The sequence below is a fragment of the Lissotriton vulgaris genome, chromosome 9 (assembly GCF_964263255.1).
Source record: "Lissotriton vulgaris chromosome 9, aLisVul1.2, whole genome shotgun sequence".
NCBI classification, from domain to species: domain Eukaryota; kingdom Metazoa; phylum Chordata; class Amphibia; order Caudata; family Salamandridae; genus Lissotriton; species Lissotriton vulgaris.
This window is the reverse complement of record NC_141697.1, coordinates 1,124,284,835-1,124,310,391: the sequence shown is the minus strand read 5'-3', so window position 1 is coordinate 1,124,310,391 and position 25,557 is coordinate 1,124,284,835. Positions and strand designations below refer to the sequence as shown.

Below are 25,557 nucleotides of genomic sequence, written 5' to 3'. Positions count from 1 at the left end.
CTGTAAGAGGTGGAGCACTACTGTTTACCACTATTGAAATTTACACAAGTGTAGTTATCCTAAGGCCAAAAATGCTCCTTTTTTGTTTGTGGCCATAGCTGTAGGTATAGCCAGAACTGACAGGCTGAGAGGCCGAATTCTTCATGGAGTGTCGCAAATGAATTGAGGGCCCCCTGGCCAATCATATGATGGAGACTGCTGATGCCCGCTGAGCGCCACACCTCCCATTCCACCATCTCACCACCTATGTGCAGGCGACAGTTGCCCGACAGTGGTGCGTGGTCATGAAGAAGGGTGTCCACCCAAAGAGGCAGAGGACCTGTTGCAACGATTTTACTACGGCTTGCAGCATTGAGTTGGCGGGACCCAGCATTGGCGCGCCACCCATGTAGAGTGAGGGCAACCCTTGCGGGCAACCCAGCAGTATATGCTCCACTAGCACCCTCTGCAGCAGGACCAGGATCCCAGGGAGCACGTAAGCAGAATGTGATAAGAGGAGGGCTAATGCATAGGGCTCATCCTAAGGAAGACCCAAGCCCCTACATGAGCAGTGTGCCAGGAGTTTGGTGCTGGCCAAACGGGGACAGAAGGCTCCCCAGACGAAAGACCATATACTCCGGTCCACGGAGTGTAGAATGAGAGAAGGACAAATAAGGGGAGCATACTGAGGATGTAAGTGTATCTTGGTAGCAACACCATTCCTACCACCTGTACTTTCCACCATATTGAGAGTCTGAGGTGGGTTAAGTTCTCAAAGTACAGCTTCATATGTCTCAGCCATGGATCAAGGTTATCTTCCACTAAGTGGTTCAGGCCTCTGTTCATATAGACCCCCAGAAACCTGAGGCACGAAGATTTTCATTAGTAGGGATAGGCAGACACCACCACACTGGTGGTCGACCTTGTCATGGGCAGTACCTCACTTTTGTCCCAATTATCCCAGTAACTGGAGATCGCTGCAAAGCCAGAAAGGATGTCTAGAAGGGCCAGAAGGGAACGAGGGAGGTCCAAGAGGGTAAGCAAGACATCATCCACGTGAAGATAGACAGCGAACGTCCAGCAGGGGATGGGGATGCTGGTGAGGTGAAGAGTTTGGTGAGGGGTTCTACAGCAAGATGGAAATGGGTCTGAGAGAAACCATCCACAAGGAACCTGGGCAGTAGGTGAGTTGTAAAGCCAAAGGTCTTTGGCTATGAATCCATCCCTCAGTCTAAAGCACCGCAGAGTCGCAAAAAGGTATCCCCAATCAATTCTGTCATATGCCTTTCTGGAGACCAAAAAGAGGGCTAGGGACTCATCCTGTAGGTTCGTGGCCGACCACACGGCATTGGCAAGAGTGCAAAGGTGATTCCTGGAGGACTGGCCATGAACAGGTCCCCACCTGCGTATGGTGGATCAGAAAAGGCATCACCTTCCAGAGACAAGCTGTGAGGACGCCAGCAAAGCATCTTGATGTCCCTATTAAGTAGGGAAATGGGTCTGAAGCTCCTACTTTCCTCAGCTTAGGAAGAACCGTTATTACGGCCCTACTGGGAATGAAGCCAAGGGAGCCTATTTGGTTGGCCTTACAAATGGCTTCATAAAGGGTGCCTATCACATCCTCACCCGCCCACTTATAGAACTCTGCAGGAAAGCCATCTTCCCTGGGGCCTAGTGATAGGGAAGCCTGGAGATGGCCTGCGCTATCTCTGTTTTGCTAATTTTACCCCTGAAGCTGGTCTTTACCAGACTCATTGAGGCTGAAGAGGTGCAAGCCATCCAAGAAGTCAGGTCGGGATGTCCATCAACTCCGGGGTGTATAGAACCTGATAGAATTCTGCAAATTCATTAATAATGTCCTGTGGGCCCCGCCCTCTCCCCCTGCTCATAGTGATGACCCCTAAGCTTGTGAAGTGCATATTTAGAGGTGAACATGACTTTAAATTCCATTCAGGCTTTCTCAAAGCAGTGGTGTAGAGGGGGCAAAGGATTCCCAGTGTGAAAGTGTGTGAGGGATGCAATATGCCCTCCAGGACCCTCTACTGGGACGCTCTCTGGGCGTTGGCAAGGGCCGTGTCTTTCTTAAGCTGGCTGCAGATAGTCGCTTTAGCTGCTGCCCATTAGACTCTGTGGGCCTGATTCACAGAATGAACTTAAGACTCAATCCTAAACTTACTACTATTTTGGTATTCACAGAATGCACTTACTCATTTCGGTATTCACAGAAGGCACTTACTCATTTCGGTATTCACAGAAGTTAGTAGTCCTAACTTTAGGACTCCTAAATGCCTTCTGTGAATACCGAAAGTCTTAAAATTAGGATTGTTCTCAGTTTAGGAGTCCTAAAGTTAGGAGTCCTAACTTTACTACTACTAAATTGAGAAAAATCCTAATTTTAAGACTTTCGGTATTCACAGAAGGCATTTAGGAATCCTAAAGTTAGGAGTCCTAACTTTACTACTACTAAATTGAGAAAAATACTAATTTTAAGACTTTCGGTATTCACAGAAGGCATTTAGGAGTCCTAAAGTTAGGAGTCCTAACTTTACTACTACTACATTGAGAAAATCCTAATTTTAAGACTTTCGGTATTCACAGAAGGCATTTAGGAGTCCTAAAGTTAGACTACTAACTTCTATGAATACCGAAATGAGTAAGTGCCTTCTGTGAATACCGAAATGAGTAAGTGCATTCTGTGAATACCGAAATGAGTAAGTGCATTCTGTGAATACCAAAAAAGTAGTACGTTTAGGATTGAGTCTTAAGTTCATTCTGTGAATCGGGCCCAGAGAAGAGACAAACCCCCTGTTATGTTCTACGTAAGTAGAAACATGGGTCAGGAGCTTGTATTTTCCCTGGGGAGAATGGTAGTACGATATGTTCAGATGCCACGGTTTGCAGCCAGGGGAGGCAAGACTCAAGTCTAGGGATACTAGGATCGAGAATGGTCGGAGAGCACGCCCACCAGGATTGGGTAGTTGTGGAAGACGGCAACCACTGAGCGGCAAGCCAATCCAGGAAGTAGTCCAGCCTGGATTTTGTGCCATGAACCGGCGATAAAATAGTATATTTCCGATCCTGTGAGTGCTAGAGCCGCTAGAGATCTACAAGGCTGTGATCAGAAATTACATCTCCTAGAAGAGCCCAGTCCACATTATTACCTACATCCGGAGGGTTGGTGTGGTCAAGCACCACATTCCACACCAAGTTCCAGTCCCCTCTAATGAGATAGTGGGATGCCAAGAATTATGTGTGCATACGGTGGAGCTGGAGAAAGAAGTGACGCTTTAGACTCATGGGTCCGTACACCAAGCCAACACAAGGTATCTGCCTCCCGAGCCTGAGTTTAGCAAAGACATAACGACCGTCAGGACTTGTCCATGTCTTAAGGGTAGTGAAAGATAGGCACCTGTGTAAAAGTATTGCAACACAACACTTCCTGGTTGATTTGAGGCTGGATGCCGGTGCTGTTGGACAACTGCTGTGGATCACCTGCCTCTATAGAGTCGCAACAACATTTTTCAAACTCTCAGTGGAAAAGGTGGATTTCCTGCAATAGAAGCAGATCCACACATTTAGAATGCAGATAGGACAGCACCTTCTTGTGTTTTATTAAATGTGTCAGGCCATGAAAATCCCAGGAGACAGCTTGCAGGGTTGAGGGAGTGAGGAGGTATTGGCAGCTATTGTGGTGGGGGGCGGTGGCGGGGATATACAGGTGTGCTGAGAAAGAGGACACGAGAGAGCGAAGTGAAATATAATAGGAAAGAAGGAAAAAGGGAGGAAAAGACGATTAAATACAAATAAGGGAATAAAGTGGAATGAACTCTCAGAAGTGGGAGAGGGACAGGTAACCCAAAACAAGAGCTAGTGAAAACAAGAAATGTGGTAAAAAAGAGAGGAAGAAAAAATCTGGCACTGAGCCAATAGCGGAAGCCTCAGAGGGAGGCGGTGACTGTGAACTGCAGGTTCACATAGCAAAAGGGGGATGTTAGTGAAAAGTGTTTTAAGAACAAAGAACGAAATGAAATAATAAAGTAAAACAAGCTAGCTGTGGTAAGGGGTGAAGGAGGAAGATTATTGGGGATATTGAAGACATGGGCTCATTCTGGGAAGAAAAATACATTGTGGGAAAGGCACATTTGAATGTTGCATATTACTAGCAAAGATATGGAGCAACTGCCATTTTTATCTGCAAAAAATAATTCATATAACTTTTTTAAATTTGTTTATTTTTTTTGGTCAACATCGACAAAACACACATGTTTCAGATAAACAGCTGTTTCCGTGGTATAAAGTCACATACATTAATATTTCGTCTATTTCTGTACATAGAGAAGCTAATATATATTGTAACACATCCCAAACTTCCGACATCCATAGGGTTCTGAAGTTATCAGCATATAATACAATTTGATACATTCCTAGACAAATGGTTAAGTGTTGCATCTGTCCTCTGTTCACCAATAAACTGACAAAAGTAGCACATGTTATGTCATCTCGCCAATAATATGAATCAACTGTCCACCTGTATGTCCTGAAGATACTGCGTTAGGGGTTCCCAGAAAGCCTGAGGTCTTGATGCCAGCGGTAGTTCCTCCGCATAAACCTCCAAAGTCTCTCTACAGTAGGACGTCTGTAAGCCAGTCTTTAAACCTAGGGGGACGTTTGCTGCCCCATCTGATTGCAACACAGCGTTTAGCGAACAGAAGTGCTACAGTCAGCAGACAAACAAGCGGAGCATTCGGTATCAGTTCAGACAGCATAGTCATGAGTGCTCCCATAATTTCTTGCCAGTACCTATGTATCTGTGGACACGCCCATCCCATGTGCAAGAAGTCTGCATTTAATGCTTCGCATCTATGTCACTTGTCATGTGATCTAAGGCCATATTTGTGTAACTAAGTCAGGGTATAATAAAATTGATGTAAGAATTTAAAGTGAAGGATACGTAAATTGCAGTTTGATGTCATCAGTTGTAGCTGCGTGCAATTATCGTTCCAATTCCGTTCATCTATGTTTTCCCCTATTAGCACTTCCCACCTTTCAAGCGACCGATTCGTGATCCCACCCTGTTCTACCTGTGACGCGTTGTATAAGCGTGTAACTAATTTTAAGTGAGTAGGTGAATTCATATAACTTTAGTATATCTTCTAAATTGCTGAACTTTAGTGTACCATTTTGGAACTGTTGCCTGCATTTTATTTACTCTGTTGTGACAGATCGAATTCAAAACATATCTCAGCAGCCTATAGTCCAGATAACGAAACATGCAGCAAGTGCATACGTATAACTCTACCTACCACAAGTTAAAAGAGACTCTAGAATGTTTCTACAGGTCATATAAAACATTAATATCTCCTAATGATTATATTGCCTCTAGTTGGAGACTTTTTAGGTGAAACCTAGCATTAGATACTGTAAAACCTTAATCCACGATGCAGAAAAATGTGGATAGCTGTTAGCTTACTCTATATGGGGTAAGACGTAATCAATCAATCAATCAATCAATGCATTTATATAGCGCACTACTCACCCGGAGGGTCTCAAGGCGCTAGGGGAGGGGGGTCCGCTACTGCTCGAACAGCCAGGTCTTGAGTTGTTTCCTGAAGCGAGGTGGTCCTGGGTCAGGCGGAGGTGGGTCGGGAGGGAGTTCCATGTCTTGGCGGCGAGGTAGGAGAAGGACCGTCCCCCTGTGTTGGCTCTTCAGATGCGGGGGACGGCGGCGAGGGCGTGGCCGGTCGATCATAGCTGGCGTTTGGGAGCGTAGAAGTTGAGGCGGCTGTTGAGGTATCCTGGGCCTTGAGAGTGTAAAATAGGAACTTGAATCTATTGGCTTCTTACAGTAAATGAGAGAAAATGGCAATTGGGGATTCACCTCGGGAACATTATTAATTACCATAAGTTCTGAAAGATCTGTTTAGATTCCTCCATGAAAGACACATACACTCAGTCAGTTTGCAATTTGTACAGCAAAAACAAGGCATCTGAGCTGGAATGAATGTACACAAAGACTTAGCATACGAATGACTGGCATGTGCTGATTATCTTTGCATGGATGGTGGAGGAGTGGAGTGAGTAAAATAGGGCGAACTCGTTTTAAATTACAGATGATATGAACACAATGAGGTAGACAAACTTCAAAATATACAGAAACTATTAATCATGTGTTGCAGACGAAAGCACTGATATGCATATCCCTAATCTTTTGAAACTGTATGGACTTCAACGCTCCTGTATTGCTGAAGATTCGAGTAAGCATTATTCCTAGCTCTAGAGCCAGAGCCAATTTATCTCGGCTCATTCTGATATGTGTTTTATTGCACAAAATGTTGATTTTGCTATTTACAGCGATGTGAAAATTGCTATTTTATTAAACATAGAGAAACAAATATCATACTATCTTTTACTATTCCCAACAATTGCAAACATGTGCTCAAAAATAGAATATAAGCAAAACAAGTGGCTTTGAAATAATAATAATAATAATAATCCACATTTGTAAAGCGCAAACAATCACCAGTAAGGGCCACTAGGTGCTGGGGGCAGTCGGTAAGATTAAGCAAGCTATTGCCCAGAGTCACATGGTGCTGGGCTAATCTGCCGCCGGCACTGGGGATCGAACCATGATCCCCACATTCCAGAGTCAGTCACCCTAGCCGCAGCGCCACACCGCTCCCCAAATAAGAAACTTCAGATCCAGTGAGCCTTGGGGACTGAAGGCAGTGAGAAACCATAATCTAATAAAGACCTTTACTCTTTGTTGCTCAATTAAAAATATTATTTCTTTCCCACATGAAGAAGGTGCTCAGTAGCTACACGTTGATAAAACAGTATACTGTATACACCTCTGCTGTAAACTCCTCAGCTTCTCCACCATGACCAGTAAGCAAATACACAACAGAAAAACATGGAAGAAGTCAGAGGAGAGTGGTGTTTATCTTGATTTCTGCATCTTTAATAACGTCAAACTCATCAAAGATTGTAAACCCATCCTTTTATTTCAAGATTGAAATCACATATTATGCTTAATTAAAACATGTTAAAGACTTAAGAAGAGGCATAATTCACCAGCTTTATTCAAAACACTTGGAGGTCAACTCTTTCAGACTGTGAACTCCTTTCAAAACCTCTGCCTGGCTTACCCCTCAAAAACAGCATCAATTCCCTCATCCGAAACATGTTATTCAACCCAGCTAAAGTGGGAGAAGAACCAACAGTGTAGTTAATATAAAGAAATAAAAAGCATGAATAATAACTCAACAATATTGTTCTCATGGCATATTTGTACAAGCAATTTTCCAAACATGCATTTTTGCAGTGTTCAGATTGTTTGACCTGCATACTTCCACTGCTCACATTTACTGCATTCAGGAAACGACTTTTTTTTACTTTAAGCAATGCATTGGAGTGCTTTTGTTTTCTTTATCTCCCCCCATTTGTTATTTCCTCAGTTTGCTTTAGGCGCTCCATAAACATGGTTGACCCAGATTTATTAACTCTTTGCATCAGGTTTGTTATTTTCGTAACACAAACTGTACGCAAAGTGCTATGCTGGAATTCACTATCCAATGCAAAAACTGATTTGCATTGGATAGTTTGCCATACTATTGTAAAGTTGTGCTGCTGTATGCTCCTTTACATCAAGTTGGTGTTCCATGGGTGGGACATCAGTGTTCCAATTAAACTACTCATGGGTTTTGGAGCAAATCCTTATCTTCAAACATTCGTAAAGAGAAATTTGTGCCAAAATGTTCTGCCTCTTTGGAGCATCTGTAACAAGGAGAAATGTTTTCAGTTCTTCTCATTTTCCCTGATTTGCATATGGGCAGGATTGTTCAGCACACATACACAGCAGGAAAAATGTTAACAGATAGTTTTTGGTGCCTGGAAGATCCCCTTCAGGTACAAAAACTGGCGGTGTGACCTGGCACGTCAACCTAAAATGCAACAGCACAGACAGGGAGAGAGAGAGGAACAGCAGCACTTCTTACTAGATATGGCATTGTTCTGCTCTCTTTGTTTCATGCAACGCAGCTCAGGAACATTAGGTGCTGTGCATGAATTTTTTTGTAAATCGGGGCCCACGATTTTTCTTGTTCACCCCTGTATGCTACTTCCTCTCTGTGTTGCATCCTCCTTTGCCCCAGCTCACCCTTTGCTTCCTCCACCCCTCCCTGTGCCAGCCTTCTCTAAGCGGGTTCACATTTCAGATAAAATCCTGTGCTACACCCTCATTTAAGTATCTTCGTTGAACGGAATCTGCTCTCTTAAAAATGCATTTCCCCCAAATTCTCAATTGTGCATGGCAGCTTGATGCTGTTTGGAATCATGAAGTTTGGTATATGTCGCTCTGCAGTTGGTGGGCAACAAGTTAAAAGTACAAAAATGTTTATAATGTGAAAGGAACTTCGGAAATACTGTGCAGGATTTCATTAAATATTGTTTTCAAAATGAAAGAAGGAATGTTTTATGAGTCAATTTATTGGAGGAAATGTGTTTCTGTAGTTGAACAAGTCTTGATGTTACAAACTTGTAAGGAGTAATTCTATATACAATTCTTGAAATCCAGTCCAAAGCAAACCTATTGGATTGAACATGTCTAAATGCATCATGAAAGGCACCAGTTGAATCAGGGCGGGGTCCATTCCAATCTGTGTATAACACAAAATGATGGGACCCTCCTGCAGAATATACTGAAGCGCCATATTGCACAGATATTCATTCATCTTCGCCTGGTTGCGGAGCCCCAGAAGGAGCAGAGGCTCCCATGGTTTACAGGGGTTCAGGGGTTTATTTCAGTCCTCTGACTCCAATTAGCCTTCCTTTCTTTATATGCCAAACGTGCATTTTGCAGTACAATTTCAGAAAATATCTTGATTAAAAAGTGACCGTTTTTTTAGTGCTCCAGTGGTACCATTATCAAGCATAGTAAGACCTCTTGGCTTGTGTGGAATGTTTTATATCACATGTGCATCTATACCATGAATAGCGAAGTCAAGTATAGAGGTTTGGATTTAGCCATCTTCTTTCATTGCATTTTACAGATTGTGTAGGACATTTGCAAGGGCTTTGTTGGAATAATGTTGTTCCAGAGCTACAATACCGCTGCACTTGGCTCTCAGGTTGGTAAGGATGAGCCATGAAGGATGAATTAAGTAGCAGAGGAGCCAAACAGGCTGTCATTTCAAAAATAAACATATCCATCCAAAGTCATTAGGTTTCATTGTCGAGATCCTTCTGCTTTGCCAAGGTTTGTTCTTTCTGATACTAAAATAGACAGAAAAACTGGCTGCCATACTCTGGTTTCTCTTCAAACCAAATACAACTTTCGACTTTACAAACTGGCTGCCATCATCAGAAAAAGCTGTCACCAGAATGAGCTAAAAAGGCATCACAATCAATTTCCACACATCAATTATTGTGTGTCCTCATAGTTTCAATTTGCTAATTGTCCAAAAAAGGCTTCAGATTTTCGATTGATCAATATTTGAAAGTTGACCAAGCTATAAACGGAAGTAAAGCTACACTGAAATAGCCACAGAAAATTCCAAAAGAAGTGGCTGCAGGGGCTGAGTTTTTCCTATAGGTGTTGCCTGCTCTTAATACCCATCTGTCCTTTTATCTGAAATAAAAACCTTTGGATCTATGGCCAGTTGGGGATATAATCCATGGGGTTTGAAGGCCTATGTGCATAACGGTCTAAAATTCAGCATGTTCTGAGAATCAATGCTATACCTTTTAATTTTCATCTTCAAGCCTGAGCTGTAGCATAATGTCAGTTCTCTGAGAAGATTCACTCTCATGACATCAACGTCCTCCCCTACTCTGAAGACGCACAACTCATTCTCTCCCTCATGGACAAGATGCCCAGTACCTGGATCAAGTATAGTGACTGCATTACTGAAATTATCCTCTAGGTGAAGACCAACTGTCTAAAGCTGATCACTGACAAGTCGAAAATTGTCATCTTCGGTAAAAGCACTTAACCATGGAACTCCACCTGGAGGCCGACAGAGCTAGAACCAACAAATGCCAAGGACATTGGGATCTTCATCCACAGCAAACTTGAAACGAACAAGTCAACACTATCACTGCCTCATGCTTCCATACCTTGAAAATACTGAGTAAGAGTTTTAAATGGCTCCCAATCAGCACCCGCGCACCCTACCGTCGAACCAACGCCCCCCACCGCCACCCTCCGCACCTGGACCACGGTGACCACCGAAGACACAGCCCGCACGATGAGCACCATCCACTCTGGATCTCCAACTGACCCCTGCCCCCACCACGTCTTCAACAAGGCCGAATCCACCATCGCACCCCAACTCCGGAACATCATCAACACCTCCTTCAACACCGCCACCTTCCCGGAGAGCTGGAAGCATGCCGAGCTCAGCGCCCTACTGAAGAAACCAACAGCGGACCCCACCGACCTCAAGAACTTCCGCCCCATCTTGCTCCTCCCTTTTCCTGCCAAAGTCATCGAGAAGACCGTCAACAGACAGCTTGCTGCCTTCCTCGAGACGAACGGATCCCTCGACCCCTCGCAGTCCGGTTTCAGAGCCAACCACAGCACCGAGACCGCCCTCATCGCAGCCACCGACGACATCCTAGCCCTGCTCGACAACGGGGAAACAGAGGCACTCATCCTCCTCGACCTCTCCTCAGCATTCGACACGGTCTGCCACCGCACCCTAGTTCAACGCCTAAGCAACATCGGTATCCAAGAGAAGGCGCTGGAGTGGATCACCTCGTTCCTCGCCGGAAGAACACAGAGAGTCCGCCTCCCCCCATTTCGATCCGCGGCCACCGAAGTCATCTGCGGCGTCCCGCAAGGATCATCACTCAGCCCCACCCTCTTCAACGTCTACATGAGACCTCTTGCAGCCATCACACGCCAGCACAAACTCAACATCATCTCCTACGCCGACGACACACAGCTGATCCTCTCCCTCACCAGAGACCCCAACACCGCAGAACTAGCCTACACGAAGGGATGAAAGATGTCGCCGAATGGATGAAGAACAGCCGCCTGAAACTGAACTCAGACAAGATAGAAGTCCTCATCCTGGGACAATCGCCCTCCGCCTGGGACGACTCCTGGTGGCCCCCCGCCCTGGGCACCACTCCCAAGCCAACAGACCACGCACGCAACCTGGGCTTCATCCTGGACTCCTCCCTCTCAATGACCAGACAAGTCAACGCCGTCTCCTCATCGTGCTTCAACACCCTACGCATGCTCCGCAAGATCTTCCGCTGGATCCCGACCGAAACCAGGAAGATGGTCACCCAGGCACTCGTCACCAGCCGACTGGACTACGGAAACACCCTCTACGCCGGAACCACAGCCAAGCTACAGAAAAGACTCCAACGCATCCAGAACGCCTCCGCCTGACTCGTCCTGGACATCCCCCAAGGGACCTGCACTGGCTCCCCGTCAGCAAGAGGATCACGTTCAGGCTCCTCACCCATGCACACAAGTCTCTCCACGACCTGGGCCCCAAGTACCTCAACAACCGCCTGACCTTCTACACGCCCACCCGGCAGCTACGTTCTACTAGCCTCGCCCTCGCCGTCGTACCACGCATCCGAAGAGCCAACGCTGGAGGCAGATCCTTCTCCTACCTGGCGGCCAAGACATGGAACTCCCTCCCCATCCACCTTCGGCTGACCCAGGACCATCTCGCCTTCAGGAGACAACTTAAGACCTGGCTGTAGTAGACCCCTTCCCCCAAGCGCCCTGAGACCCTTCCGGGTGAGTAGTTTGCTATACAAATGGTATGATTGATTGATTGATTGATTGATTGATTGACCCGGAAAACCATCACAGATGCCCCGGTCACAAGCAGCTGGACAACAGGAACATCCCTTATGCCAGGATCAACAAAAAACTCATCAGAAGGCTGCAGACAATTCAGATCTAGGCAACCATAACCACTCTCAACCTCCCATGCCGCACTCACATCACACCGCAGCTGAAGGAGCTCCACTGGTTCGCCATACACAAACGAGCAACATTCAGACTCCTCACCCACACTTTCAAGGCACTGCATGATACTTGCTCAGCATACCTCAACAAGCGCATCTGCATTCACAAACCTTCCAGACACCTCCGATCGTCTAGGCTCCTACTTGCATACATCTAATGAATATAGAAAACCAGATCCGGAGGCCAAGCCTTCTCCTACCTTGCTCCTAAAGCATGAGACTACCTGCCAGTACACATAAGAGTCTCCTCCTTGCTTCTTGAATTCCACAAGAAGCAGAAGACCTGGCTTTTTGAGTAGTCTTACCAGGCCCTAGGTTTTGTTAGGCTCATACGTGCTCAATACAAGGATACCCTTATGGGTGATAGTGTGCTCTACAAATCTGCATAACATAACCAAGGGCCAGATGCATCAAGCATCCATTTTGCGATTCCTTATTAGCGAAAATTAAGGAATCGCTAATAAGGAATAGCAAAATGGAATGCATCAAGCAATCACCAAAAAAATAGCGATTCCTTAATTGCGACTCGCAAATTGCGAGTTGCAATTAATGAATACCTCCCCATTCATTCCTATGGGCCTAGAGGCCCATAGGAATGAATGGGAAGACAATCTCAATTTGCGAATCGCAATTAGCGATTCGCAAATTGAGATTGCGAGTTCAAGGGTGCAGGGGTGTCCAAAGGACACCCTGTTACACCCCTGAATGTGATCTGTGCACATATGTTGCGCACACACATGCCCTTAGGGCATGTGTGTGCGCAACATGAAACTTTGAAAAATGCACAAAAGTGCATTTTTCAAAGTTTTTGCAAATTACCATGAAGTTGTACTTCATGGTAATTTGCGTGCCCTTTTAGCGAATTCGCTATTTTTGATACTTTCATGCATTGCATTTAAGGAATCTCAATTAGAGATTCCTTAAATACAAATCAATCGCATTTTAGCGAATTCTCTATTTGCGATTTTTGCATTTGGGATGATGCATCCCAAATGCAAAAATTGCACTCGCAAAGGGCCAGATTCTGAGAATCTGGCCCCAAGTGTGTAAAACAATAGTAACTTATTATTATTATAGAAGATTGACAATGTAGAGGGTGTATGATGATTATGATTATTATTATGATTAATATTACTATTACTAGAGTTAGTGTTGATATTTATGAGCACTGAGACAAGTTACCAATGCCATAGATTTAGGGCAGCCAACATTCCAGCTTCAAGGAACTTTATACCTAGCCCAGTGATAGGTAGCCACAAACTTTACATCTGGTGGTGAAGCTAACAGGGAAAATATCCTTCAAGCCAAGAGTGGATGGTAAATGGGTGCAGAATTACAATGCAGCACCATGGATCTATTCAGAATTACCTTTGATTAGCAGGACTCCAGCTAGGATAGGTTCTACTTAAGAGTCATTTCATAAACAGAAATAAGTTAAGGAGAGGGCTGTGTTGATTTCAGACACAAGAAAGTATGGCTTTGTGGGCAGAACAACTTTAATAACAATAAGGAATTAAATAATAATATCTTCACTTGTGTATTATGTTGTCATTATTGGACCCCAGTGCGCAAGAGAAAAAACACAAAAAATTAGTATCTATGTGAGCAGTCTCCAGTAAGTGGGGAACCTCCATCTCCCGGGAAACATCCTTTACAACGCAGCTTTTACCACACAGTGCTTTTACATCACAACTTTTACAAGGCAAACCATTACAACGCATTGCGCTGGGGGGCGCTCTAGGATAGGGAATAGATTTAATTTACTATCCAACACCTTCCCTACTATCCACGGGGACTGGAGTTGGAATAGTAAATGAAACTATTCACTATCCGGCACCCCTCAACACTATGCGTTGTAAAGGCATGCGTTGTAAAAGTTGCGATGTAAAAGCATGCGTGGTAAAAGCATGCGTTGTGATGTCATACATCCCCATCTCCCTCATGATTCACAGCTGCCTCCTGAGAAAATGCTGCATTTTCGAAACTCACAGCCACACAAACATAGCATGCAAATTGAAGGAAGGGGAAATTCGACCACTTTCTCTAGCTCTGTCACCAGTATTATTGTAAATCCCCAATGATGGCTTAGCTCTTTCTGTCTGAATTATGTATTGCCCCATTATTGTTTTTACATATCATTTTTATCGGGAAACAGGGCAACAGTGGGTGGTAGGAAATTTGTGCGGGCACGCTGATCCCACACAGAAATGTGGAGAAAATGTTATTGTTTGCAGAATTTGAGGATTGCAGGGAATTTTGGGTAAGGAAACATTGTGGGATCTGTGAAAAGCCCTACCTACTTGGATTCCCCGGGGTGTCTGGTTTTCAGAAATGTAAATGGAGAACTTTGTACAGTGGGAATTGATTCCAGATGATTTTATGATGGATCTGTGCCAGGTGTAGCTTTCTATATGGACTCGTATAGGAAATTGTAAATTTTAAAGAGTAGTAAAACCACAGTCAGATGTAGATTTAAATTTTTAAAAAATGAAACAGTCTCTGCAATGTTTCTAGAAGGTCTGAAGAGAAACCTATCTATGTCAGGCATAGCCACATCATAAGAGAGGTGCCAGTATTATAGAGCACCCATATTTGAATCTGCATTATTTTAGTTTTCCAATTTATCTAAATGTCTTTTTGGGCAAATGTACTCCTTCTACTACTCTAAATTCAGTAATCATTCATAGAGTTAAACACTTTGGATGGATACATTGATGGCATCAATTACTTTACATTAATGAATTGACTGCTAGGTTGGGCTGGTTTCCTCAAGGACAAGAGTTGGACCTTTGTATTGGCTGCATAGGCGATCCGGACGTTTTCTATTGTCAGGAACGTGAAAAGGCAACTACTTTTTTCTGAGCTCCAAAATGCCACTGACTTTATGTTCTTAGTCTGCAAGTGCAGATGCTCACTCGGAATCGTCAGGACGAGTTAGGGTCAGGCTGTAAGAGCAGTGTGCTGTGCTTGCAGACTCAGCCTGGCCCTGAATGCTTATTAGAGAAGCTACATCACACATACTGCTCTGATGTGTATTAGGTCCCACGAGCCACACAGGATTATGGACATGAGTGTACTGAAGTAAGCAGTCTCGTGTACCTACACCGATGTCACCCTTTGTAGTAGTACCCTTGACAGGTACCAGTCTTTGAGAGCCTAGGCATCTTAATGTTTTGAATTTCTTCTGTACCCTTTCCTATGGGCAGAAATATAACACACTACTGCAATGCTCATGTAAGTAGCAACTAGTGAATTAAAGCGATTTTCAATAATGACTTTGAACATTTCTGCCCCCTTGTTAATTATGGGTATTTCACTGAAGTAGCACCGCATCTACCAGGACATGCATAGCTGTATGGATTGTGAGCAAGGCCGTATCTTTTTCAGTTCAAAAACAAGTTTATTGAAGAAGAGCATGGTAATAATACAAATCAGGGACAATACTAATAAGGGAGCAATGGTGGAGAAATAATAAGAAGGGAGTAGGGGAGAGGGGAAATAAAATCTTACAATGATGGAGTAATAAAAAGGAGAGCAATGCAATTCAACACAATCAATACAACATACAAAATATAGAAGTGAATCATATTTGGGAAAGCACAAAAAATAAAGGGCATAATAAACAAGTAATGTAATAGAATGCAAATACGGCTATGCAGTAAAATAGAATGGTTAAATAGAAAGTAATGTGAAGGGTATCAAGGAGATTTAGGTACTTCCTGCTGCGCAGGTCGAGGGCGAAAAGAACGGAGTGCACATTTATCTAAATACAATGTAATAGGAAGCCATAAGTCAGCACGTTTAGTTGCCATCTGTGGAGGAAAAACAAAAGCAGTATCGAGTCTGTGGTTGTGAACTACATTACACCACCAAGCTTTAAAAGTAATACTGGATGTAGACTTCCAATTGATCGTGATCTGTTGAAAGGCAACCGCTAATAATAAATCAACAATTCGAACATTAAGGTCATTACAGTCCCAACAAGGAGACAGGCTACCCAGGAAAACATGAGCATTTGAGAACGGAATAGTAGTGGAAAAAATGACATTAATTTGTGCCCAAACTTGTAACCAGAAGGCATGAACATTCTTGCAAAGGAACAACATGTGAAACAAGGTAGCATGTGGGGAAGCACATGACCAACAAGTATCGGGTGTGTTAGGGAAACGTTGGTGAAGGGTGTAAGGAGTGTGTAATAGACGGTTATAAATGAAGAATAGGGATTGCGTTAAGGAAGCAGCCCTGGAGGATTTACGAATCTTTAACCAAATCCTATCCCAAAGGGGAGTCGGCCAGGAGAGGGAATGATCAGTCTCCCACTGCTCCTCAACTTTGCTCTTAAGTCTGGGAATAGTGTGTACATGAAGCTGTTTATAAAGAAGAGAAGCTTTTGGAAGGGTGAGTAAAGTGGAATGAAGGTGAGCGATAGGGTCTGGAGTAGGTGTAGGAGGAGGAGTGGCAGAAAGTGTAACATACACGTCCATGACTGACGCCTTAAGGAGAAGATACTGGGGAAGACAGGAGAGGGGTAATTGAAAGGTGAGACGAAGAGTGGAAAAGGGTAAGAAAGTGGATTGTGAAAACAATTGGGAAACCCAAAGCAGTCCATGGGATCTCCAAGACTTCCATAGGATGGGTTTACCTCGGATCAGAAGGTATTTATTATGCCATATAGTAGAGGAGAGGAAGTCAGCAATACAAGTAGGGGCCGGAGGGTGAGAGGAAAGGAGGAGTTTGAGGGTGAACTTATGAATAGGGGTAAGAAGTGAGGCAGGCTTGCGGGAAAAGGAGATGCATTCAGCAAAAGAGAAAGGTGAGAGAAAGAGGCGCTCTACCTTTGTCCATAAAGGGCATGGAGAATCAGGGTCTTGTAACCAGAAGGAAGACTGACGTAGCAAAAAGGCCTTGTGATAAGCGGAGAAATTTGGAAAGTTGACCCCACCTTCGGAGGTAGGACGACTAAGTCTAGCTAAAGACATTCTAGGTTTGCTTTTATGCCAAAGAAAGGAAGATAAAACTGAATTTATTTTTTTGATGAATTTAGCTGGAATGGGAACGGGAATATTGGATAAGGTGTAAAGAATAATAGGGGAGATCATCATCTTGATTGTATCAAGGCGACCCCACCAGGACAAGTAAAGGGGATGCCACCTAGCCGTGAGATCAGATATTTTCTGGATGCACTTGGTTAAACAAAGGGAGACAGTTTCACAAATTGAGGGGGTAATATGTAAACCTAGGTATTTAATATTGGAAGGACTCCAGGTGAAGTTTGAGGCAGTGAAATCATTTTTAAAAGTAAACTTTGTTAAAGGTAACATTTCGCATTTATCGTTATTAAGTTTATAACCAGAGACTGAGGAATAATGTTGCACTTCCGCTAAAAAAGCAGGGATGGAAACAGTAGGATTCGAAATAAATAATAAAATGTCGTCTGCATAAGCAGCTAGTTTTACGGAGAGCTCTGTAGTACTAAAACCAGTAATATTAGGGTTTTGACGGAGTTTGGATAAAAAAGGTTCGAGGGCCAGGTTGAAAAGGAAGGGTGAGAGGGGACAACCTTGACGGACACCTCTACCGAGATCAAAATAAGGAGAAACTTGGCCATTAGCGAAAACTGCAGCCCGGGGATGAGAGTATAACAGTGAGACTAGGGAGATAAATTTAGGACCGAATCCAAACCAATTAAGAGTGTGAAAAAGGTACGACCATTCGACCCTGTCGAATGCCTTTTCAGCATCTAAGGCTATGGCTGCAAGGGGAGATTGGAGATGGGAAGATTTTGTTAAGATGTTGAATAGGAGCCTTGTGTTATCTGTAATGTAACGGCCTTTAACAAAGCCTGATTGTTCATCTCCAAGCAGTTCAGGGAGTAAACGGTCTAATCTCATTGCCAATAATTTAGCGAAAATTTTGTAATCTATATTAACTAGTGAAATAGGTCTGTAATTTTTACAATATTGGACATCTTTTCCAGGTTTGGGAATTAGACAAATATGGGCGTCTGAAAAAGTACCGGAAGAAGTGCCTAACTCAGTAAAAGAGGATATAAGGGACTGAAGTTTTGGAATAAGAAGCTTCGAAAAGTGAAGATAAAACTCAACAGTGAACCCGTCAGGGCCAGGGGCTTTGTTTAGTTTCAAACGATGAAGAGCAGCAAACAATTCTGGCTGTGAGGCATCAGATTCTAAGGAGGAAAGGTCAAGAGGGAAGGAAGGGGGGGTCTGAATGGTAGAGAAAAAGTGAGTAAGAGACTGAGGAGAAGAGGGTGTATCTGAAGTGTATAAGGACTCATAAAAATGTGAGAAGGTAGCAAGAATGTCAGCATCTTTATGTTGTAAATGGGCATTATCATCAAAAATTGATTCAATATTGACTTTATTTTGTTTGATCTTTAAGTAATTAGCAAGAATCTTCCCGGCCTTGTTCCTACCACCATAAAACTTGGCACTAGATTTAAGCAAGTACAGAGAAGCATCTTCAGTTGACTGTTCATTAAATTTAAGTTTGGCAGCAACCAGAGATGTCAGACTATCTGAGGAATGAGAAGTGAAGTAGGCGTGTTCCAATCTTTTAATGTCATGAAGAAGGGTTTTGGTAAATTGGCGTGCAGATTTACGTTTTTTAGCAACAAAAGTAATAGTAAAATCACGAGCAGCTGCTTTAAAGGTATCCCAAAGGGTATGTTTCGAAATGGGTGGGATATCATTAAAGAGGAAAAACTCATCAAAAAAGGCAGAAAAAGAAGCAGAAAAGTTGGGATCCAAAAGAAGGGCATTGTTGAAACGCCATCGTTTAGGACCATCAGTTTTGGGTAAAACTTCGAGACTGACCAGTACAGGGGCATGGTCAGAAAGTAAAATCGGGCCGATTTCTGCTGCCTGGAGAGTTTGAGTAAGTGCGTGGGAGACAAAAATGTAATCAAGCCGTGATTGGGACCGATGGTGAGGGGAGTAAAAAGTGAATTCTTGTAAAGTTGGGTTACATAAACGCCAGGAGTCCACAAGCTTATGTTGCGAAATAGCTTGGGTAAACAATTTGTGCGATTTCGTGGGAATATAAGTGGCATCAGACTTACTGTCCAGAAAAGGATCAAAAGGGTGATTACAGTCTCCCGCAAGGATGAAGTTATCGTCCATGAATTGGGTGATGCGGGGAGAAAGATCAGCCCAAAAAAGGGGTTCACCAGCCGTGGGACCATAAACATTAAGGAGAGAGATTGGAACACCTCTAAGTGATAGTCTGACATGAATCCATCTGCCATTAGTATCAGATTCTTGAGATATAACCGTTAGAGGAAGTGACCTACGACATAAAATGGCAACACCATTACGTTTCCCATCACCCTGTGAGAAAAAGACGTCACCCACCCAACCTCTCTTGAGTTTGTCAGATTCTAGGTCCGAAAGGTGAGTTTCTTGAAGAAACGCAATGTCAACATTTAATTTAGCTAAGTGAGATAAAATGCGCTGACGCTTAATTGGGGAGTTAATACCCTTAACATTCCATGTAACCAAATTTAGAGACATAGTATGTACATGAAAGCCATAAATTTCTTGATCAACGATTCAAGGAAGTAATGAGGAATAGAAGAAAAGAAGGTAGAAATAAATGAAAGAACGAGGAAAAAGAGATGAAAAAAGAAGAAAGGAAGCTGTGGAAGATGGGATAAATATACATGAAGAGAAAGATTATAAAGAGGAGAGAGATCAAAGAGTAACGAGTAATGAGTAAGAAGCAGAGAAGGAGTACAGAAGAATGAAGACAGGATTAAGAAATAAAGAGGAAAGAAAGGAAGAAAAGATGTAATATAACCTGAGAAGAAAGAAATCATCATCGTAAAGCAAAACATGAAGTCACTGATAAAGGAAGGGGAAGTAAAGAGGAACAAAAAACAAGGAAGGTACAAAAAACATGAAAATAACATACCTACTAAGGGGAGGTACGAGAAGAGGTTGAGGGGGGAAGGAGCCAGGTGGGAGAGGCAACACAACTGAGGACAGCCGGGCAAGGAACCAGGGAGATGACATCATACGATGAGGAGTTCCTGCGGGAACAAAGACGGGGTAAAACTGAGACAATAATACAAAGAGCAGTAGCAAAAAGTGAAGAGAAGAGAATGAAACTAAATAAAATGCATTACAATATTAAAAAGGAATAGAATAAACAAGCAATCAGAAAATTTCAAAAAGGGAAAAAACACATTAACTGAACGTATGAGGAGAACAAGAACTTCGCCAACATAACCAGATAATCAGCCAAAGACATGAGGCGAACAACAACATATCAGTAAGAGAACTGGAACCTGAAAACAGGCGTGTGGTGCAAAGAGTCAACCAGGAGAACAAGAACTTCGCTAACATAACCAGACAGTCAGCCAAAAACATGAAGCGAACAACAACGCATCAACATGAAAACTGGAATCTTGAGACAGACTCGTAGTGCAAAAGTCAGCCAGGAGAGAAGGACGAAGGACCAGAGGTATCCATGGTAGAAGTACGATGCGCATTAATGAAACTCTGCAGTCTCACAGGATCCTCATAGGTGGTGGTCTTGTTATTGTAAGTGACCTTAAACAGACATGGATGGTACAGGCCATAGCGGGCGCCCATGGCACGGAGGGCCTCTCTCATGCTGAGGAAAGCTTTCCTACGGTTAGCAGTTGCTTTAGCGTAGTCCTGGGCAAAGAACAACGGAGAGTCCAGCCAAGACAATTTGGGAAGAGCCTTGGCAGCTGCTAGAACTTTCAGGAGGTCAGTGTATTCCAGGAAATAAAGGATGACACCTCGTGGCCTTTGTGACATGGAGAGGGATGTAGGCAAACGGCCTAGACGATGCGCCCGTTGAATGTTGAGAGAGGTATCCTGTGGTAAATGGAGCAGTTTGGGAAGGAAGGACTTGAAAAAGGCAAGCGGATCGGACCCTTCAAGATTTTCCGCCAGGCCGTAAATGCGAAGATTATTACGCCTGCCTCTATTTTCCAACTCCTCCACCTGCTTCTGAAGAGCCCCTACCTGTGAAGACAAGTGTGTGACTTTAGTTTGAGATTCTTGAAAAGATGCAACAGATTGCTCCACCGTAGAAACTCTCGTTTCAATTTGAGACCAATTGTCCGTTAAAACTTGGAGTTTGGTATTAGTTTCCTCCATAAGAGGGCGTAAAGTTCCAATTTCTTCAAGGAAAGGACGAAAAGAACGAATTTCCTCTAATAATAGTTCCATGGAAACAGGTGACGGTGATTTAGGTGGAGACGGAGGATGCTTTTTGAGTCGTTTGGCCGTTACTTTTCCTGAAGAAGTAGGAGACGGCGTTTCCAGGAGTGCCTCCGAGTCAGAAGGTGGAAGGGAGTCTTCCATTTGGGACAAAGCTGAAAAAACTTTAGAGTTCTTGACAAAAGCCACCTTTGTAGGTGGTTTAGATGAAAAGCGAGACATGTGTTGGTGTTTTCCCATGCAAGGAGCCTGGGACGAAGAGTGACAAACACTGGATGGTAGCAAGCAGAAGCACTAGTCACAACCTTAATGAAGAAGGTGCGCTGCTGAAGAAAACAAAGAAAGAGCTCATATAAAGATAACCCACTCAGGCATATTGAGAAAAGTCAATGAGGATATACGTGCACACATAGAGCGCGCAGTGCATGAAGGTGGGAGCATGCGTCCAGTTATGTCACAGAAGAAAATGAAATTCTGCTTTAAAGTTCATGAGAGGCTGAAATACAAATAGAGCTCATCAGAAATGGAGAAAGAGTCAAAACCGCAAAGCTTGTAAATATGACACATTCCCAGTGCGCCACCGAAATTAGAAATTAGAAGAAGGCAGGAAGGATACATCTGCAGCATTGAAGGACATCCCATGTAAACATAAGGACTGATGGGAACAATAATCAAACTGCTGTCCCTTGAGGGAAAATGAAAGCTTGACAGACATTCCGCTATCCAGGCTGAAGGACTCCGTAGCGCTCTAGATGGCGGTCACTCTGTGTGAGGAGAATCTTTACTGCCGTCGGACGGCGCAGAGCAGGCGAGACATGCAGCGCGGTCTTGAAGAGGGAGTCAGAGGCGGACTGCAGGCATATTGAGGAGAGCGCTCACACTGGGTAAAATCACATTCGCCCTCACCAGGGGACTGCTCCGTGACTGGAGCCGCGAAATGGCGGCCACTAATACCGGAGCGTCCCTGAAGGCAAACTCGCAAATACCTCAGCCTCCGACGTCGGAAAAAGGTCCACGAAGGTGCCACTACATGGCGGAGGTATTCCGACGGGGATTCAGGACCAGAGGACAGGAACTGTGAATGGAGAAAGGGAGTTCTCCCGGTGTCCAGCCGGAGCCTCACTCAGGCGCTGCCATTGCCCACGGCGCCAAGCCACGCCCCCAGCAAGGCCGTATCTGACTACATTCTTTTGTGATTATTTACACCCTGCCCCATCACTCCATGAACTTTATTCTTTGCATTTATTGAGTAAAAATGTAAATTGGGCGCCTACAATCTATGTTTTCATACTCGTGCAGTTTTATTTTGTGAGTCAGTGCATGTGTAAAATGAGCGTTTCCCCCATAATTTTTAGTGCAGATGGGTAATAATGGTTTGCTCACATGGCTCTCTCTGACACATATATACACTGTTTTCCTGTCTCGCTCTCTCCTTCTTGCTCTTTCTTCCACTGTTTCGCTCTGTTTTTCTCTCTATTGCTCGTATTCTCTCCCTCACTCCCCTTCCCTCTCACATTCTTTAATTATGTTTGTGCAAAAAGTATTACCTAATAAGCTGAAAGGTTTTTGAATTAGCAACAAATATTTCCATATTTTGATGTACAATGTGTATTAAAAGATGCGGAAGTAAATACATATAAGTATTTTCTTTTTTCACAGATCCAGAAATAGTCAATGGGATATTTTGGTCTGAATCCCTAAATAAGGTTTTTGTAGATAACTTTGATCGTGACCCGTCCCTCATTTGGCAATACTTTGGAAGTGCCAAGGGCTTTTTTCGTCAGTATCCAGGTGCGTAAATATTTTCTGCTATCTAATTATGATCATAATGCTGTATTATGTATCAAGTGAACTGACGAATAGAAAGGATCGGAACAAATGGAGAGGTGCACCAGAATAAAATGAGGGTCGAATATGTATTCTAAAATATATCTTTTATTATGTTTCTTCAGTAAACGAAAGATAAAATCCAGCCAACACGTTTTGTTCCAATTGCTTCTGGAACTTCCTCAGGGCTTAACATAATCTCGAACAAAAATTTACTTGTATTATTGGAACTGATCATCTATCTGAAATTTGAGGTGTGTTGCTCCTTTTTTACTTATTGACCAGTCCAAATCAAATTCCTCAGGTATTCACCGAAGGACTTAGTGAACTACTCTATTTGATACCCTGATAACGTATCTCACAAGTCCATGAAAGTTAGAAGAGCTGATAGCGCTATTTTTAACTTTATCTTTCGTTTACTGAAGAAACCTTTGATTTGCTTGACAGTGGCACCGAAAAGCGATAGGTGCCATAAAAGCTGTGCACGAGACATTATATACTATTGAACTATGATTGAGTTGCGGTTGTTCTAGTCCACCATTGTCTTTGGTTGTTGGTATTTATTGAAGAATAGAAAGCACAAGGAAATTTCTCCTTTATGGCTTCTTTTATAGAGAAGAAATGTGACAAATTAGAAAAATCGTATTCAAACACAGTCAAGTTTTTAGAAAAACTGAGCCAATGCAGGCACATTTTCAGTCAAATATTTATTGTGTTTAAAAACTTTATCAACGAGATTGACTGATAGAATTTATAGATCCACTTTCACATATGTTCTCACTGATCTCATTCTGATACCCAACTTTTGTATAGGGTTTTTATCAGGAATACTAGTATATTAGTTGACCAAACCTGTACAGTATTAATGACCTCTCTCAAGGTTGTCTTTTTAAAAATGTTCTCCATGCACATAACTTACTTCTGCTACTCGAACCTACACCTTAATTATTGTTGATTCCCTTCATGTATTTGCATCACAAGCTACGGGTTGGAACTCCTTGTCCGACTCAATAATATATATATATTTTTTTAACTTTCTCATGAAAAGTGGACAGGGATGAGTGTTAGTCCTAGCTATGACTGCAGCTTGAACACATTTTGATATTTAACATTGTTTTTATTGAAATGATTTTTGGTTTTAAATAAAATAAGCTAGTAAAAAAAGAGGTGTTGTTGACTTTGCCATTATGGGCATTAGAAATAATTAATCAATAAAGCAATAGCTTTAGAAATAGAATTTCCAGACAATCGAAGCCTCATCCATATAATGTTTCAAATATATTTAATGCAAGCAGTATCAAAATACAAAAACCAATACTTCTTCACATAGTGCAAACTTTTGAAAATATAGATTCTATGAGTAAATCAAATTTGAATTAGAAAACAGAATAGTTATATACATTAACAGATATACTTGTATTGTAGCAATTTCATATCAAGTGTAGTGCTCAGAGTCTTCTGATTGTTTTAATATATATTTTTATTGTATGCAAGTGCTGCATTTTCCTCCACCGCTCTATTACTTTTGGGAGTATTCTATGCACATCAATATTAAAATGAAAGGCGTACACCTCACTTTAGCACCATTCATAAAGGTACATCTATGGGTGGAAATATCTGCACAGATAATTACACTTACATCTTTGGATAAATCTCAATCTAAATGTAGTTCAGCAACTCTGGGTGAAAATATATGCTTATCAGTAAGAGTTTGTGTTCTGAGCTCCTTACACGGCTCCTTTATGACTATAAAGTTATTAGAAGTAACTTTAAACACATATTTTCAGCGTAAGTCTGCCAAATGTTACATAGTAGGCAGGAAATCTCTCTGCGTTACGTGAAACCACAAATTTAAAATGATAGGGAAACACACATCACCCATGAAAAAAACATTAAAAACCTGACAAACATTACTTCAGAGAAGCACAAAAAGTGGAACCCACATCCTGGACTCTGTCCTCCTCCTTGTGCACCACAAAATTTTCTGGAGCCAGACATCATCTATAGTTGTGTTGTATACACTTGTATATACATGCGTGTATGTGTGTGTGCGTGTGTGTGTGTGTGTTTGTGTGTGTGTGCGTGTGATGATGTGTCTTTGAGTGGAGGTAGAGTAGTGTTAGATGTGGGATGTGGGATATGGGATATGAAATGTGCCTGCAATGTTTAAAATTATATGACTATGTTTTACATATGTTTTTTATTTTCTTTGTATTTAATTTATTTTTTGATTTGGACTATATGATATAATATGTCTAAGTATTGTCTAAATCTATATGGTCATTTACTTCTGTTATTCATTTTACATTTTTAGGCATAGGTCTCTGTGCCTCGAGTGTTCTTCCCTATCTTCATTTATTTCTATTTGGTTCCCTTGCAGTACCTCTGAGAGATCATGTATGGCTGCAACTTACTCAAAGGCTTGGCTGGAGTTGAGTTGAACTGGTGTGGCCTGTAGTACCAATGGAGTAGAACTGGGTGTAACTTTATTGATTTGTGACTGCCTTCATCTTAGGCAGGTGTGTTTTTGTATTTGCATGCCTCTCAT

At 42.8% G+C, this 25,557-nt stretch overlaps 1 protein-coding gene across 2 annotated transcripts in view; it reads left to right on the top strand.

The window, feature by feature from the left end:
• CACNA2D3 (calcium voltage-gated channel auxiliary subunit alpha2delta 3) overlaps nucleotides 1–25,557 on the top strand; it is a 2,559,454-nt gene that overhangs the window by 1,019,855 nt on the left and 1,514,042 nt on the right. For both annotated transcript variants that reach the window (XM_086939135.1, XM_086939136.1), the window contains exon 6: nucleotides 22,842–22,973. In XM_086939135.1, coding sequence (XP_086795261.1) covers nucleotides 22,842–22,973 — 132 coding nt within the window. The remainder of the gene's footprint in view (nucleotides 1–22,841; nucleotides 22,974–25,557) is intronic.